The sequence below is a fragment of the Phyllobates terribilis genome, unplaced genomic scaffold (assembly GCF_046119375.1).
Source record: "Phyllobates terribilis strain yellow unplaced genomic scaffold, ASM4611937v1 Scaffold_10__3_contigs__length_209671492, whole genome shotgun sequence".
Lineage (NCBI taxonomy): Eukaryota > Metazoa > Chordata > Amphibia > Anura > Dendrobatidae > Phyllobates > Phyllobates terribilis.
The window spans coordinates 158,339,711-158,357,664 of NW_027362770.1; the positions used below are offsets into that span (position 1 = coordinate 158,339,711).

At 48.8% G+C, this 17,954-nt stretch overlaps 1 protein-coding gene across 1 annotated transcript in view; it reads right to left on the bottom strand.

Moving 5' to 3' along the window:
* The window catches only part of VWF (von Willebrand factor), a 344,529-nt gene that overhangs the window by 305,590 nt on the left and 20,985 nt on the right, over window positions 1-17,954 (bottom strand). Inside the window, exons 7-9 of the mRNA XM_073649985.1 lie at window positions 14,429-14,645; window positions 5,220-5,342; window positions 4,263-4,374 (exon numbers count right to left, since the gene is read on the bottom strand). Coding sequence (XP_073506086.1) covers window positions 4,263-4,374; window positions 5,220-5,342; window positions 14,429-14,645 — 452 coding nt within the window. The remainder of the gene's footprint in view (window positions 1-4,262; window positions 4,375-5,219; window positions 5,343-14,428; window positions 14,646-17,954) is intronic.

Genomic DNA, 17,954 nt, shown 5'->3' on the forward strand with positions numbered 1-17,954 from the left:
GGCATAAAGATGAGCCGAATACATGTCCAATGAACTCGGCTCACCTCAGGCACGTCACTGACAGCGTGGGAAAATTCTCCTGCACTCAGCGCTTCAGCGTGAGAATTCTCCCACGCTGTCAGTGACGTGCATGAGGTGAGCTGAGATCATTGGACATGAACTCGGCTCATCTGGATGCCGTCACAGCGAGACACTGAGGAGCGCAAGCATGCCTGCGCTTCTCAGTGTCTGCGGGATGACAGGCTGGATGGCAGCGTTCTGCTGCGGTCCAGCCTGTCATCTCGATGTAGCAGAGCTAGAGCCATCGTGGGAACCATGGAAAGGTAAGGATGAGGTTGCTTTATTATTTTTCTTTTATTGCAGGAGATCGTTGGCTTCAGCTGGAATGGACGTGATGGTAAGTATGGTTTAATTTAGAACAATAAAGAATTGTGTCTTTATTTCAATTAAAGGACTTTATTCTGGGTGTTGTGTTTTTTTAAATACTTTACTAGAAATTCATGGTGGTCATGTCTAATATTGGCGTGACCCCATGAATTTCGGGCTTAGGGCCAGCTGATAATGCCAAGCTGGCCCTAACCCCTTTATTACCCAGTGAGCCACCGCACCAGGGCCCTGGATGAGTTGGGTACAGCGCCAGAAGATGGCGCTTCTATGAACGCGCCATTTTCCGGGGTGGCTGCGGACTGTAATTTGCAGCGGGTGGGGCCCAGAAAGCTTGGGCCTCCCTGCGCTGCAGATTCCAGCCCCCAGCTGCCTAGTTGTACCTGGCTGGACACAAAAATAGGGCGAAGCCCCATGTATTTTTTTTTTAATTATTTAATGAAATTCATGAAATAATTAAGAAAAAAAGGTCTTCCCTATATTGTTGTGTCCGGCCAGGTACAAATAGGCAGCTGGTGGTTGGGGGCAGCCCGTTCCTGCCTGCTGTACCTGGCTGGACACAAATATAGTGCGAAGCCCCACGTCAATTTTTTTTTAATTATTTCATGAATTTCCTGAAATAATTAAAAAAAAAATACGTGGAGCTTCGCCCTATTTTTGTGTCCAGCCAGGTACAGCAGGCAGGATCGGGCTGCCCCCAACCACCAGCTGCCTATTTGTACCTGGCCGGACACAACAATATAGGGAAGACCTTTTTTTCTTAATTATTTCATGAATTTCATTAAATAATTTAAAAAAAAATACATGGGGCTTCGCCCTATTTTTGTGTCCAGCCAGGTACAACTAGGCAGCTGGTGGCTGGAATCTGCAGCGCAGGGAGGCCCAAGCTTTCTGGGCCCCACCCGCTGCAAATTACAGTCCGCAGCCGCCCCGGAAAATGGTGCATTCATAGAAGCGCCATCTTCTGGCGCTGTACCCAACTCATCCAGGGCCCTGGTGCGGTGGCTCACTGGGTAATAAAGGGGTTAGGGCCAGCTTGGTATTATCAGCTGGCCCTAAGCCCGAAATTCATGGGGTCACGCCAATATTAGACATGACCGCCATGAATTTCTAGTAAAGAATTGAAAAAAAAACCACAAACACCCGGAATAAAGTCCTTTAATTGAAATAAACACACAATTCTTTATTGTTCTAAATTAAACCATACTTACCATCACGCCCATTCCAGCTGAAGCCAACGATCTCCTGCAATAAAAGTAAAATAATAAAGAAACATAATCCTTACCTTTCCATGGCTCCCACGACGGCTCCAGCTCTGCTACATCGAGATGACAGGCTGGACCGCAGCAGAACGCTGCCATCCATCCTGTCATCCCGCAGACACTGAGAAGCGCAGGCATGCTTGCGCTCCTCAGTGTCTCGCTGTGACGGCATCCAGATGAGCCGAGTTCATGTCCAATGAACTCGGCTCACCTCATGCACGTCACTGACAGCGTGGGAAAATTCTCCTGCACTCAGCGCTTCAGCGTGAGAATTCTCCCACGCTGTCAGTGACGTGCATGAGGTGAGCTGAGTTCATTGGACATGACCTCGGCTCATCTGGATGCCGTCACAGCCAGACACTGAGGAGTGCAAGCATGCCTGCGCTTCTCAGTCTCTGCGGCATGGTAAGCTGAATGGCAGCTTTCTGCTACGGTCCAGCCTGTCATCTCGATGTAGCAGAGCTGAAGCTGTCCTGGGAACCATGGAAAGGTAAGGATGATGTTGCTTTATTATTTTTCTTTTATTGCAGGAGATCGTTGGCTTCAGCTGGAATGGGCGTGATGGTAAGTATGGTTTAATTTAGAACAATAAAGGATTGTGTCTTTATTTCAATTAAAGGACTTTATTCTGGGTGTTTGTGTTTTTTTTTAACTTTGACTATGGGGTTAGTAATGGGGGTGTCTTATAGACGCCTCTCCATTACTAACCTGGGCTTGATGTCAGCTGGCATTATAAGCTGACATCAACCGCAGCCCTATTACCCCACTGCCACCGCTACAGGGCAGTGGGAAGAGCGAGGCTAAGTGCAGAGTTGGCACATCCTATGGATGCGCCATTTCTGGGGCGGCTGACGGCTGGTGTTTCTAGCCTGGGAGGGGGCCAATATTCATGGCTCCCTTCCTGGGCTATTAATATCAGCCCCCAGCTGTCTGCCTAGCCTTTGCTAGCTATTAAATAGGGGGGACCCCACATCATTTTTTTTGGGGGGGTCCCCCATTTTAATAGCTAGTAAAGGCTAGGTATTCAGCTGGGGGCTGATATTAGTAGCCTGGGAAGCTCCGTGGGTATTACCCCCTTCCCAGGCTTCAAACATCTGCCCCAGCCGTCTGCTTAACCTCCGCTAGAGACTAAAATTACGGGGAACCCCACGCCAATTTTTTTTAAATAAATCCTTTATTTTAACACTAAATGACAATTACAGTATCCAACACTATCACTGTACTTCATATATATGTGACTGACATGTTTCTATCTATCTAATCTATGTGTGATGCTCTATTCTTTCTGTTATAAATTGTCGGGTACCGCTGCTGAATTGCCGGCCGGCTTTTTTAAAGAGACGGTGCATAAAAACACTAATATTTTTTTTAATAAATCCTTTACACTAAATGACAAGTACAGTAAGCAACACTGTCACTGTACTTCTTATATATGTGACTGACATGTTTCTATCTATCTAATCTATGTGTGATGCTCTATTCCTTCTTGTCTAAATTGTCGGGTACCGGTGTATGCCGCTGCTGAATTGCCGGCCGGCTTTTTTAAAGAGAGTGTCTTCTGAGCAGTTTGTCAGCTTTTGGACACCTTTGAAGGTGTTTTCTATGTGTTTCTATGTGTTTTTGTTTGCCTGCCATTGGTTTTAACGGTGTTCGACGGTGTTCTAAGGTGTTCGACGAACAGTTCCTCGAACATCCCGGTGTTCGACGAACCGAACCGAACCCGAACACTATGGGGGTGGCTCAACACTACTCAGGATCAGTACAGGATAAGCAATGTAATGTATGTACACAGTGACTGCACCAGCAGAATAGTGAGTGCAGCTCTGGGGTATAATACAGGATGTAACTCAGGATCAGTACTGTAATGTATGTACACAGTGACTGCACCAGCAGAATAGTGAGTGCAGCTCTGGAGTATAATACAGAATATAGCTCAGAATCAGTAATGTAATGTATGTACACAGTGACTGCACCAGCAGAATAGTGAGTGCAGCTCTGGAGTATAATACAGGATGTAACTCAGGATCAGTACAGGATAAGTAATGTAATGTATGTACACAGTGACTGCACCAGCAGAATAGTGAGTGCAGCTCTGGAGTATAATACAGGATGTAACTCAGGATCAGTACAGGATCAGTAATGTAATGTATGTACACAGTGACTGCACCAGCAGAATAGTGAGTGCAGCTCTGGAGTATAATACAGGATGTAACTCAGGATCAGTACAGGATAAGTAATGTAGTGTTCACAGTGACTTATATGCACTGGTCCCATCACTGGGATCCACATATTGGGAGAACTGGAAATAATTTCCTTATATTAAAAGTGGTTAAATAAAAATAAAGGCAGAAGTAACGCCAAACCTAACCACAGATTGTCCCTGGTATTGCAGAAGACAGGAATGGATGTGACTTCTGTTTTCCAGTGAGATGGAAAATCAAAACTCCCGTCTATTCCAATAGGTTGTAAAGACCCAATGGTAGAATAAATTGGAGTCACTCCTTTCTCTGATCATAGTTTTACAGCATTTTTAGCTTAAGTGTCATGAAGGAATATAGGAGTATAATAATATATAATAATAGCAGTATAATAAGAAGACACATTATTTTCACCTACCAAGTATTACAGTCTCTTTTGATTGTGGCTCCTACAGGATATCGGTTGCCAGAATGGATACAGGAGCACTCTTCGTGTGCCACACAACGGGATCCATCAAGTACTTTCCCTTCTATATGTGGGGGGTAAAAAAGCCTTAAAGGGGTTTTCTATCTATTGTGACAATTTTTTCATTCTTAAATGGGCTGAAAATAATTTTTGAGCGTTTCATTAAAAATTTGGTACCAATTACCTTCTACAGCCCCTGTGTTGCACTTTGTATTGCTGGCTGCAGAAGGAGTTAACTGAGAAACTGTCAGTGAGCTCATTCAGATTGAAAGACAGGGGAGCTTGTAACTTTGTTGTCTGTCTTTTTCTGAGCTCCTTTCAGCTGATTTATGGCCCCTGACCACATCGTAATTGAACACGCAGTCAGACAAAGTCCTTGTAAAAGTTAAACGATGCTAATTTTTTAATGAAACCCAATTGCAAAAATGATTTTTAGCCCCAAATGCATGCAATTAAGTAAATAAAAAAATAATAATTTTTCTTCAAAGGTGGACAACTCCTTTAGAGGAAGGCCATCATGTAATGCTACAGTTATAAAAAAGCACATTGTTTCATTAAGATCATGAAGGCATATAGTCATGGTGAGATGAGAGGACTAACTATAGGACATAAAAACATGGCGTCCTCCACTTGGAAACCCCTCTATTGCCCAATGCAGAAAGCTGAAAACGAAGAGTAAAGGGAGGAACTGGCCCAGCCATTTATTACATGGTGTCCATTCATTAATGCCAACGTGTAATACTTTATTTTGCCTGTAGTGGCCACTGTAGAAAACGTGACCAGCCACAGATCACCTCGATCAATCTTTCCTGATGATTTTGTAGCTTCTGTAGATTTGTTGTGATCAGCTGATCACTGGGTCGGCTTTATTTAAAGAAAAAGGTAGACTTATATGACGATTATACGTACCAGGACAACTGCAGCCATCAGTGCACTGTTCTTGGCACACTTCATTAATATCAAGACTCTGGCAGGATTTAACACACGGCGACACACATTCATTGTACACCATTCCATGTGGACATTGGGGCTCTGCATAAATACAAGATTGACAATCTCAATAGAAATTCATAACCAAAGTTTACAATAGTCCCTATGCACCTGAAAAATAAGTAACGTTGCAAGTAATTTCGATTGCAAACCATTTACATCAAAAGATCCTATGCAGAATAATATGTCTCCATGGTAACAGACTACAAACATGCCCTCGGTAGTCTGATCCTGCAGTCAGGCTCCCTTCCATACGACCCTTTGTAAAGTTCTTATGGTCTCTGATCCAGCAGAATTACGTGACTTGAACAGGTGCTGTAACAGAAACTCATGGGGACTTGTATGAAATCTTAAGAGTTAAAGTTTCGAATCAAGATTTTTCCTACACAATTAAAGTGTGTACTTCCCTTATACCTCGCAGATTCAAGGGATGTAAGCCTCGTCTTGTGGGATTTTTCTGCTAGTTACTACCTCCCAGGGGAGTTAAGCCTCCTCTAATGAGGATTTTCTGCCAAGTGTGTAGACACCTCCTACCTCCCAGGGGAAGTAAGCCTCTTCTAGCAGGGATTTTTTGCCAAATGTGTAGTTACCTCCTACGTTCCCGAGGAAGTAAGCCTACTCTTACAGAAGTTATCTGGAAAGTGTTTAGACACCTTCTAAATCCCAAGGGAAGTAAGCCTCTTCTCGTGGGGGTTTTCTGCCAAGTGTGTAGGCATCTCCTATTTCCCACGGGAAGTAAGCCTCCTATTGTGAGTTTTTCTGCCACGTGTGTAGGCTCCTCCTACTTCCCGGGGAAGTAAGCCTCTTCTAGCAGGGATTTTTTGCCAAATTTGTAGTTACCTCCTACATCCCCAAGGAAGTAAGCCTACTCTTACAGGAGTTGTCTGGCAAGTGTTTAGACACCTTCTGCATCTCAAGGGAAGTAAGTGACGCGCCCCCTGGGCCGTGTGTGGGGGAATACCCGGAGCCGGGTTTCTGTGTAATGCTGGGGGTTTGTAGTCTCCGTGGCGGCGACCCGGTCCCGTGGCTCAGGGTGGTCAAACCAGTGCGGGATCTGTTTATTTGGTTTTTAATGTTTAAATGGCTGACTACGCCACCCGTGGATTGTGGTCACTGAGAACCGCCGCTGCAGGGCAGACCGCTGAGGCTGATGTTGTATGTGCAGCAGGGGGTAGTATAACTCCCCACGGGAGGAGTATAGCCTCAGGGCAGTGAGCGCAGATAGTGGGGGTGATGGTGCGCGGGAGCAACAGTAATGACTCAGAGTCCAGTGATGCAGTCCAGGGTCTTTACTCACAGTTTTACACTCCAAGCCACTTCTGCAGGTAATGGCTGCCCACTTCGTACTGTGCTCACCAGGTGAGGGGCTCGGCCAACTCCCAGGTAATTTTGGAATGCTTTTCAGGACCCCCTTCGTGTGTCCTCTCTCTGGCCCGTTGTACCCCACAATTGACCACGTTTCTGTCCAGTTGCCTCGGGCCTTGGCGGGCAAACGTTTGTTCCATTTTCCTGGGCCCTATATAGTGCTTTCCTAACGGGTGTAGTGAGGGGCCGTAACATGTGCAATGCCACGGCCTTCGGTTACTAGCTGTAGTTGCTCTCCTCCACTAGATGAGGGATCCGGTTCCCTTGCTTGGCCTGACCCCCCTACTCTGGTAGCGGCGGGCGTACGGTGGCAACTGGCCGGTCCGCACCCCTGGGTCCCTTCACTCCACTCCCGGAGCCTCCTCTGTTCCTCTCCTTTCCTTTCTTCTCCTCCAGGCCCAGGCCTTGTGACTTGGCCTGCCCGCGGAGCAGAGCTCGTACAGAGCCCCTGCTCCCAGTCTCCTTCTCTCCCTCCTTCTCTCTTTGACTCAAAGATGGTGCCCAGCTTATATAGTCCTCCTTTCCAGTGCACCCTGGATCTAATCTCCCCACCCACATGTAGCACCCTGAGGATTCGGCTGCTACAGGGGTATTGCACCTCAACCCAGAGGTGTGATATTCCACTCCCGGGTAAGGATGGAGTGTGGAACTGAGCTCAGATAGACTGCATGCACTACATACATCCCATTTCAGAGGAGCAGGCCGACGGTACTCCCACTTAGAAATGTGCAGGTACAACCGAGCCTGTTCCTGGCTGGAGTGGGAGGGGGGTGGTACATCCCATGTAGTGTAGGGGCAGATAGGGGAAGCAGCCTGGGTAAAGATAGGAGCTCATTGGGTGCTGGTCACCTGAGCTCACACATAGAGGGTGTATATAAGGTGGGCACCAACTAGAATCAGGGTCAGACGCAGAGAGTCAGATGCAGAGAACAAGACAGCTGCAGAGGAGCAGACAGCAAGCAGAGAGGAAGTCAGCCTGCAGCAAGAGAGAGACCCTGAGTGAGAGAGGAGCAAAGAAGGAGTACCCAGAGGGGGAAGACTGAAGGGACCCAAGAACCCAAATTAGAGCACCGGGTGAGGAGTCAGCATCAGGGTACCGGAACCCAAGCTGGTGGGGGCAAAAACAATCCCTAGCCAGAGACCGGAGATCGTGGGCAGCGTTTGCCACGGTCACCCATCACATTCACCCCGAAGGCACACCACATGAAGGGTCAGGGAACCCAGGGCCAAGGGTGTCCCAACAGAAGGCCCGAGGGAGCTGGACCTAGGTGAATCACTGGTGGGGACGGCTGAAGAAAGGACAGAGGGAGAGCTCAGGGCCACGCTCCGGACTTGTTTGGGGGTTGGCTGGATCCAGGACCTGGTGGACGCAGCACGGCTCGGGTGGTCACTAGCAGCTGGAGTGACCAGTACAACATCTGCAGTAAGTAAACACCCTTAACTGCACAACCCGAGTCTGTCTTCATTGCCGGCTGCACCGCACCACCACAACCCCCATCCTCTGCGCCTGTCCCCTCTGAGGCTATACCCCTCCCGTTGGGGGTGATCCCACCAAGCTGCGCATCCACCATCAGCCTCAGCGGACCCTGCTGCAGCGGCGGCCACAGTGACCGCATCACAACGGGTGGCGTAGTCGACACAAAAGAACTATAGTAACATCTGTAAAGCTGCCACATAACACTGAGCTTGACGCCCTGGGCACGGGACCGGGTCACAGCCGCTCGGAGACTACAACCCCCCCCCCCATCTGATCCGGTGCCGGGTATTCCCCTCAAAAAGGAATATGTCCCAGGGGGCGCGTCAACTTTGGCGTAGTCGGCAGGATTACGTGCCCGCAACACCCGGGTACTGCGTGCCTGAAGAAAAGTGCAAGTTTACCTCAGAAAGAAGTCTCCCGCCGGTTCCGGAGGGTCCACGCCATCGGACTCCATCACCAGTCGTTTCCCGCCGATTGTCCGCCATTTCCAGCTTGTTCCCGCCATCTGCAGAGTTTCCCGCCACTGGGCGACGCTTCCCGCCAAAACCGCAGATTTCCCGCCTTGGAAGAGCAGCGGACGCCATTATGGGCGTGCCAAAGGAGGGCAAGAGGCCACCTCCCATCGTGGGCCGGGACAGAAAATGGCGCCAAAAGTGGAAACCGCCCCCACCAACAGAGACTGTGATGCTGGAGGTGTCTGTCAGCGTGAAAGAACTACCCCTGGAGCTGACAATCACCAAGTTGCCCCGGGACCGCCCTCTAAGTGGGAGGAGACGAAAGAGAAGAGAAAAGATGGGTGTCGCTTGGAGCAGTCTGGAGCGAGCGCACCCGGAGGCAGGAAGCCTGGAAAGGAGCAGCAGAAAAGCTCACCCGGAGATGGAGAGAAAGCAGAACAGCACCGGCCCGCTGGCCAGGAGTCTGCTAGAGTCCGAGGAAGGAGGGCAGAGCAGCACCGGCCCGCTGGCCAGGAGCCTGCCGGAAGCAGAGCAGAGCAGCACCGACCCGATGGTCAGGAGCCTGCTAGAGTCCACAACCCCGCTAGGTCTAGCGGAGATCCTTGCACAGCTCCCCCGAGACCGGGAGTGTGCACAAACTGCCCTGGAGGGCCTCGCACGGAGGATGGCCCGGGTACAGCGGGAGATACTGGCGGAGTGGAGCCGGGAGATGGCTCAGCACGCAGAGACCAAGCAGAGGAGCACGCTACCCTGGAAGAGGAAGCAGACCGCCTCTGAGGATGGCGCGGGAGGACCCAAGGCCGGAGACGGCGCCGAGGAGGGAGCCGAACGCATGGAGGCAGGTAAAGGGGACGCCTATACCCCAAGCCGTGACACCGCTCACCTGCCCCAGCTCCCCGTCGCAGAGCCCGAAAGTCCCCCTGCTGTGCCCGTAGCCGCCACGTCACCGCAATGGACTAGGCCCCGACCGGAAGCCGCCGCAGCGACCCCTGTGACGTCACGCGCCTCGACCCGGAGCGTGACAAAGCAGGAAATACCACCAGCCTGGTCGCAAGGCCTAGTACCCCCGGGCGCCGCATCACCAACAGCGCCCCCTACCTCCGCGGAGCCTCCGGCCTGGCCGCAAGGCCAGGTAGCCCAGGGCGCCGCCGTATTAACGGTGCCCTTCACCTTCCAGGTGCCCCAGGCCTGGCCGCAAGGCCTGGGCAACCCGGGCGCCACCACCACCGCGCCCGCGCCCGTAAAACCAAGGGTGCCACACCTGGGGAAGGACTTGTTCAGCCAGCTCACATGGCCGGACGGGCGGCCCTTCATCTGGCCCGAAGGATACCATGAGCTGGAACGGCAGCAGAGACTAAGACCCCTGGATGAACCCCTGATTCCGGCTCCGAAGCCCGTGGCACGGATCTCGCCCCCGCTAGCGGAAGCGCAGTTTGAGTGGGACCCCACTGGAGAAGATCTAATGGGGTTCACTCAGGAAACTAGGGCAGCTGCAGCAGACCGCGCCGAGTGTTGCCGACAGCAGCTCGAGGAGTTCGCGAGGGAGCGGAGAGAGAGGCGGGTCCGGGAACAACAGGCCCAAATAAGGAGCGCCGAGCAAAAGAGCCGGACCAGGAGGGACCCCCGTGCAGCGCACAGTCCCCGTACCACCGGGACTGTAATAAAGTTCAACCAGCAGCACGGGTGGGGCTTCATTCGAGACAACAACACCCACGGCGACGTCTTTGTCACGCGCAGAGACGTGGAGTCCCATCTGCCGGAGGGGCACAGAGGTCGTGACCTCTACATCGGAGATGAGGTCACCTTTACCCGGCACAAGTGTGCCAAAGGACCTTACGCCCTCCACGTACACCGCCTGACGGAGGAGGAGTTGCGGTGCGAGGAGGAGCAAGAGGACCCGGACGGGTCTGAAGTTCAAAGAGCAGGAGGAAGACGCCGTTGAGTACGGCAGAGCAGGTGCTGTAAATAGTTACCCGACCGGGGTATAAAGAAACTGTTGATACTTATATATAGTCCCCGTTGGGACCAGTGAACTGTTTACCCGTTAACCCCTTCATCCTACAGGCTGAGGACTGTGAGCAGCCATTCCCTTCCCTCTACCTGGCCGAGGACTGAGAGCGGCCAACTTCCCCTGTATATAGTTGCGCGTCCTAAAGCGCCCCCTACCGGTTTTATAGAAAACCAGATTTTCTAAGAGACTGTCGCACTTTTCCCGGACACACGGTGCACAGTGTCCGGAGGAGGAACCAGAGACAAGAGAAGTCTACGAGAATGTTTATATAAAAAAGTTTTATATATATAATGTTTTATATGTTTTATATGTTTATATGAAAAATTTTGTATGTTTTGGTGTTATTTATGTCTTTACAGCCCGAGGACGTGCTGTGATTTACCAGGGGGGAATGTAGCACCCTGAGGATTCGGCTGCTACAGGGGTATTGCACCTCAACCCAGAGGTGTGATATTCCACTCCCGGGTAAGGATGGAGTGTGGAACTGAGCTCAGATAGACTGCATGCACTACATACATCCCATTTCAGAGGAGCAGGCCGACGGTACTCCCACTTAGAAATGTGCAGGTACAACCGAGCCTGTTCCTGGCTGGAGTGGGAGGGGGGTGGTACATCCCATGTAGTGTAGGGGCAGATAGGGGAAGCAGCCTGGGTAAAGATAGGAGCTCATTGGGTGCTGGTCACCTGAGCTCACACATAGAGGGTGTATATAAGGTGGGCACCAACTAGAATCAGGGTCAGACGCAGAGAGTCAGATGCAGAGAACAAGACAGCTGCAGAGGAGCAGACAGCAAGCAGAGAGGAAGTCAGCCTGCAGCAAGAGAGAGACCCTGAGTGAGAGAGGAGCAAAGAAGGAGTACCCAGAGGGGGAAGACTGAAGGGACCCAAGAACCCAAATTAGAGCACCGGGTGAGGAGTCAGCATCAGGGTACCGGAACCCAAGCTGGTGGGGGCAAAAACAATCCCTAGCCAGAGACCGGAGATCGTGGGCAGCGTTTGCCACGGTCACCCATCACATTCACCCCGAAGGCACACCACATGAAGGGTCAGGGAACCCAGGGCCAAGGGTGTCCCAACAGAAGGCCCGAGGGAGCTGGACCTAGGTGAATCACTGGTGGGGACGGCTGAAGAAAGGACAGAGGGAGAGCTCAGGGCCACGCTCCGGACTTGTTTGGGGGTTGGCTGGATCCAGGACCTGGTGGACGCAGCACGGCTCGGGTGGTCACTAGCAGCTGGAGTGACCAGTACAACATCTGCAGTAAGTAAACACCCTTAACTGCACAACCCGAGTCTGTCTTCATTGCCGGCTGCACCGCACCACAACAACCCCCATCCTCTGCGCCTGTCCCCTCTGAGGCTATACCCCTCCCGTTGGGGGTGATCCCACCAAGCTGCGCATCCACCATCAGCCTCAGCGGACCCTGCTGCAGCGGCGGCCACAGTGACCGCATCACAACGGGTGGCGTAGTCGACACAAAAGAACTTTAGTAACATCTGTAAAGCTGCCACATAACACTGAGCTTGACGCCCTGGGCACGGGACCGGGTCACAGCCGCTCGGAGACTACAACCCCCCCCCCATCTGATCCGGTGCCGGGTATTCCCCTCAAAAAGGAATATGTCCCAGGGGGCGCGTCACACACACTACCGGGTTCCCCCTTTCTAGGTGTTCCCTCCTCCCACTCCAGCCAGGGACAGGGGCAGTTGTGCTCACACCCGGGAGCATTGTCGCCCTGCCCCCCGGAAATGTGGTGTAGTGCATGTGGGTGTTAGGGTCCTGAGCCACACTCCATCCTCACCTGGAAGTGAGATATCACACCTCTGGGTGAGATGCAATACCTCTGTAGTGACCGAAAGCTTGGGGCGCTACATAAGACTCCTCTTGTGGGTTTTTTTGCCAGGTGTGTAGGCATCTCCAACTCCCTAAGGGAAGTAAGCCTCTTCTTGTAGGTTTTCTGCCAAGTGTGTAGGCATCTCCTACTTCTCAGGGGAAGTAAGCCTCCTCTTGTAGGTTTTCTGCCAAGTGTGTAGGCATCTCCTACTTCTCAGGGGAAGTAAGCCTCCTCTTGCAAGATTTTTTGCCAAGTGTTTAGACACCTTCTATCTCTCAGGGTCAGTAATCCTCCTCTAGTTGGGATTTTCAGCCAAATGTGTAGACTCCTCATACCTCCCAGGGGAAGTAAGCCTCATCTTGAGGGTTTTTTCTGCCTAGTAAGAAGGGACTTCCTTTCTCCCAGGGTAAGTAACCTCCTCTAGTGGGGATTTTCTGCCAAGTGTGTAATTACCTCCTACATCCCAGGGAAAGTAAGCCTCCTCTTGCGGGATTTTTCTGCCAAGTGTTTAGACACCTCCTACCGCCCACGGAAAGTAAGCCTCCTCTTGCGGAGTTTTTCTGCTAAGTATATAGGCACATACTACCTCACAGGGGAAGTAAGCCTTCCCTTGTGGGGTTTTCCTACCAAGTCTGTAAGCACCTCCTGCCTCCAAGGGGAAGTAAGCCTCCTCTTGCAAAGTTTTTTTCCCAAGTGTGTAGGCACTTCCTACTTCCCAGGGGAAGTAACCCTACTATTGTGGGGTTTTTCTGCCACGTGTGCAGGCACTTCGTACCTCCCAGAGAAAGTAAGCCTCCTCTTATGGGGTTTTTCTGCCAAGAGAGTGGACACCTCCTACCTTCCAGGGGAAGTAAGGCTACTCTTGCGGGATTTTTCTTCCCAACCTCAAGCGGTCTGCTACTTGTAAATTCTCTAGTGCTAAAGGCACACGCACCCATCTTCCAGCACCCTAGAATTAACCTGAAACCCCTCTCTACAATATATGGGATAACAGAAAAATGAAAAAAATACATAATTACCAAAAACAAATTGAAAAAACATCCATCCCTCCACAGATTGCAACCACACAGAAATACATGTAACTGAATAAAACACCTAGTTCCATATTACCAAGAGAAAAGGGAAAATCCTTCCACTCCTTACATCCTATACTCTTTGCTAAAAAAGGGAGAGTTGTTAGAGAAAAATAGGAGAACAATGGAAGTGGTTATAACTGCTGACTACAGAGAGTTTGTTTGTAGTCTGTAACCATGGATATCTATAATTCTGCATAACAAATGGACACATAAAATGACAAAATACTAGTCTGTTAGTATTAAAAATGCACCGGAACAATAAAAGTAACATTTTTTACATCTTTCTTATGTCTTGCCCCATTAGAATAAATAATATCCATTTTTTGTAGTACCACTCAGCCTCATGTGTAAAAGCCATTATAAAACTTACAGTGACACTTGCAAAAGATGAATGTATTAAACTCTCTGGGTCCAATTCATCATTTTCGCGGGTTGGGGGTTGTCACATTTCTTTTTTTTCCGTCTTGTTGCATTCTTTGACTTTTTTGCGCCAAATTTTTCAAATTAGCGCACGTGGCTCACGAATTTTGTTCGATATTAAGAATGTTTTTTATTTTTGTCTTTAACCTTTTTTTAGCAATTTTTTGTCTTAAATGTTCCATTAAAATGTCGAAATGTTTTTGCAAAAAAAAAAAGATATGCATAAAATCACTCCAGTGAGGGTACCTGGGATGGATTTGCACAAAAATTGCAATTGATAAATCTGCCAAAAACATCTGTAAACCCCAAACCCTGCCCACAGCGATGAACATAGAAAAAAAAAACAGAAGAACAAATGTAAAATAAACTTTAAAAAGGAGAAAATTCTAAAAAGAAAAAGATGAAAAAATTCAAAAAAGGTGAAAAATTCAAAAAAATTAGACCTAAAAAGTTGCAAATGCAATAATAATTGTAATTTTTTTGTTTAACTTACTGCAAGTAGTTTCTATTGGCCAGCTGCCGACAATGACGCCTTGCTGGGCGCAGGTTCTTGCATATTCCAGGAAGGTGTGACACGGACAGTGCACGTCCTCTGCACAGTCACACATGTCATTCTCACAGATGGCAATGAAAGGGTCAGGGTTGACGGCATGATCACACTTCATGAATACCGGGGACGTTTTCAGGTACTGACATCTCTGCATGAAGTCCTGCAATAAAGGGTAATAGTTGATAGTATAGGAAACATATCCATGGCATAGTATGGGAACAGACCAATTTTTGGCGAAACGCTACAGGAAATTTGAAGAATACATGCGCAACAATCTAGAAGAACCAAGAAAAATAGTTTGGATGACAAATCGTACTGTATGGTTATCTTAAAGGGAATGACCTATTATCTAAATCAAATTTTAAGATTAAATTTATTTTTTGGGGTAATTTATTTTTCCCATATATTACAATTTTTATCGCAAACAAAATTGTAAATCTTGCAATTTTTACACTGGCCACCGGGGATTTTTTTTCTAACTTAATGATGCTTTAGGAAATCTACATGTACATTAGCAGCAATGAACAGACTCTAGTCCTATTTTTTTTTTATAGAAGCATCTAATGAGCGTGTGCAAAGTCATTATGATGGAAAGAGGAGCAGTGAAATCGCCTATTGTGAATGCTGGGTTCTGTGTAATTCGCTGTGTATAGAGTTGTTACCTCTCGTTATAAACCTGCCTCTTCTGATAAGGAGTCTGCTGAAAACTCTTCTTGAAAGAACAAAAAGTATAGGTCTAAAAAAGCCCCAATGGCCAGTGTGAAAATTGCAAGAATACTTTTTTTCATTAAGATCATGATATGAAAAAAAAGCCAAAATATGAAAAAAATACATGTAAGGACTTGTTCCCACAACCGTATTTTCGGTCTGAGTGCTGTCCATAAAAAAAACATCAGGGTCTCCTGGCAGCCATTTTTATTATTTTCAATCTGGGATTGTGCGAAAGGAGCTGGAGGGTTGAAAGGGTGTCCTATAAGAACTTTTTCCTCTATACAGGAGCTTTTCTTAAATTGAATCTGTCAGAAGGTTTTTGATATATAATCTGACAGCTTCGTGATGTAGGGACAGAGAGCCCGATTTCAGCGATGTGTCACTTAGTAGGCGTTGTACTGTTGTTTCAATAAAATCAGTGTTTTATCAGCAGGAGTTTATCACTACAGGACTAGGATTCTCGTGGTTCCTAGTCCAACTACGTCTCCAGCACTGATTAGTAGCTCTGTGTCAATATACAATGTACACAGAAAGCTGCCAATCAATGGTGTGAGCGGGGTTATACAAAGCTCAGCATTCCGCGCTCAATATTCCAAGGAAAACCATTCCGAGCTGAACATTCCGAGCTGAACATTCCGAGCTGAACATTCCGAGCTGAACATTCCGAGCTGAACATTCCCAGCTGGACATTCCGAGCTGAACATTCCGAGCTGAACATTCCGAGCTGAACATTCCCAGCTGAACATTCCGAGCTGAACATTCCGAGCTGAACATTCCGAGCTGAACATTCCGAGCTGGACATTCCCAGCTGAACATTCCGAGCTGGACATTCCCAGCTGGACATTCCCAGCTGAACATTCCCAGCTGGATATTCCCAGCTGAACATTCCCACCTGAACATTCCGAGCTGGACATTCCCAGCTGAACATTCCGAGCTGAACATTCCGAGCTGAACATTCCCAGCTGAACATTCCCAGCTGGACATTCCGAGCTGAACATTCCGAGCTGAACATTCCGAGCTGAACATTCCCAGCTGGACATTCCGAGCTGAACATTCCGAGCTAAACATTCCCAACTGGACATTCCCAGCTGGACATTCCCAGCTAAACATTCCCAGCTGGACATTCCCAGCTGAACATTCCCAGCTGGATATTCCCACCTGAACATTCCCAGCTGGACATTCCCAGCTGAACATATAATATATAGAAAGGATATAAATGAGCTTGAAAAGGTACAAAGGAGGGCAACAAAATTAATAAAGGGAATGGAGGGACTGCAATACCCAGAGAGGTTGGCAAAACTAGGACTATTCAGCCTGGAAAAGAGAAGGTTGAGGGGGGACATAATAAATGTGTACAAATATGTTAGGGGACAGTATAGAGACCTTGCCCGGGATTTGTTCAAAAGGAGGGATATTACGGTAACAAGAGGGCACTCACTAAGACTGGAAGAGAAAAGGTTTCAGCACCAGCATAGGAAGGGGTTCTTTACGGTAAGAGCAGTGAGAATATGGAATTCACTGAGTGAGGAGACGGTAATGTCGGATTCACTACACCAGTTCAAGCGGGGACTGGATGCTTTTCTAGATACCAGGCAGATTTCTGCATATACTTAAAAATAGAATAAAATAGTAGGTTGATACAGGGATTTATTCTGACTGCTGGTTTCAGAGTCGGGAGGGAATTTTTCCTCAGGTGAAGATTGGCTAAATCATTTGGGGTTTTTGCCCTCCTCTGGATCAACTTTAGCAACTACAGAACTTACAGGTCGAACTTGATGGACGCAAGTCTTTATTCGGCTTTACAAACTATGTATCACTATGTAACATTCCGAGCTGAACATTCCGAGCTGAACATTCCGAGCTGAACATTCCCAGCTGGACATTCCCAGCTGGACATTCCGAGCTGAACATTAGCAGCTGGACATTCCCAGCTGAACATTCAGAGCTGGACATTCCCAGCTGGACATTCCCAGCTGAACATTCCGAGCTGGACATTCCCAGCTGAACATTCGCAGCTGTACATTCCCAGCTGAACATTCCCAGCTGGACATTCCCAGCTGAACATTCCCAGCTGGATATTCCCACCTGAACATTCCCAGCTGGACATTCCCAGCTGAACATTCCCAGCTGGACATTCCAAGCTGAACATTCACAGCTGAACATTCCAAGCTGAACATTCCGAGCTGAACATTCCAAGCTGAACATTCCGAGCTGAACATTCCGAGCTGAACATTCCCAGCTGAACATTCCCAGCTGAACATTCCCAGCTGAACATTCCAAGCTGAACATTCCCAGCTGAACATTCCCAGCTGAACATTCCGAGCTGAACATTCCCAGCTGAACATTCCGAGCTGGACATTCCCAGCTGGACATTCCGAGCTGAGCATTCGCAGCTGGACATTCCCAGCTGAACATTCCGAGCTGGACATTCCCAGCTGGACATTCCGAGCTGAACATTCGCAGCTGGACATTCCGAGCTGAACATTCCGAGCTGGACATTCCGAGCTGAACATTCGCAGCTGAACATTCCCAGCTGGACATTCCCAGCTGAACATTCCCAGCTGGATATTCCCACCTGAACATTCCCAGCTGGACATTCCCAGCTGAACATTCCCAGCTGGACATTCCCAGCTGAACATTCCGAGCTGAACATTCCAAGCTGAACATTCCGAGCTGAACATTCCGAGCTGAACATTCCCAGCTGAACATTCCGAGCTGAACATTCCCAGCTGAACATTCCCAGCTGAACATTCTGAGC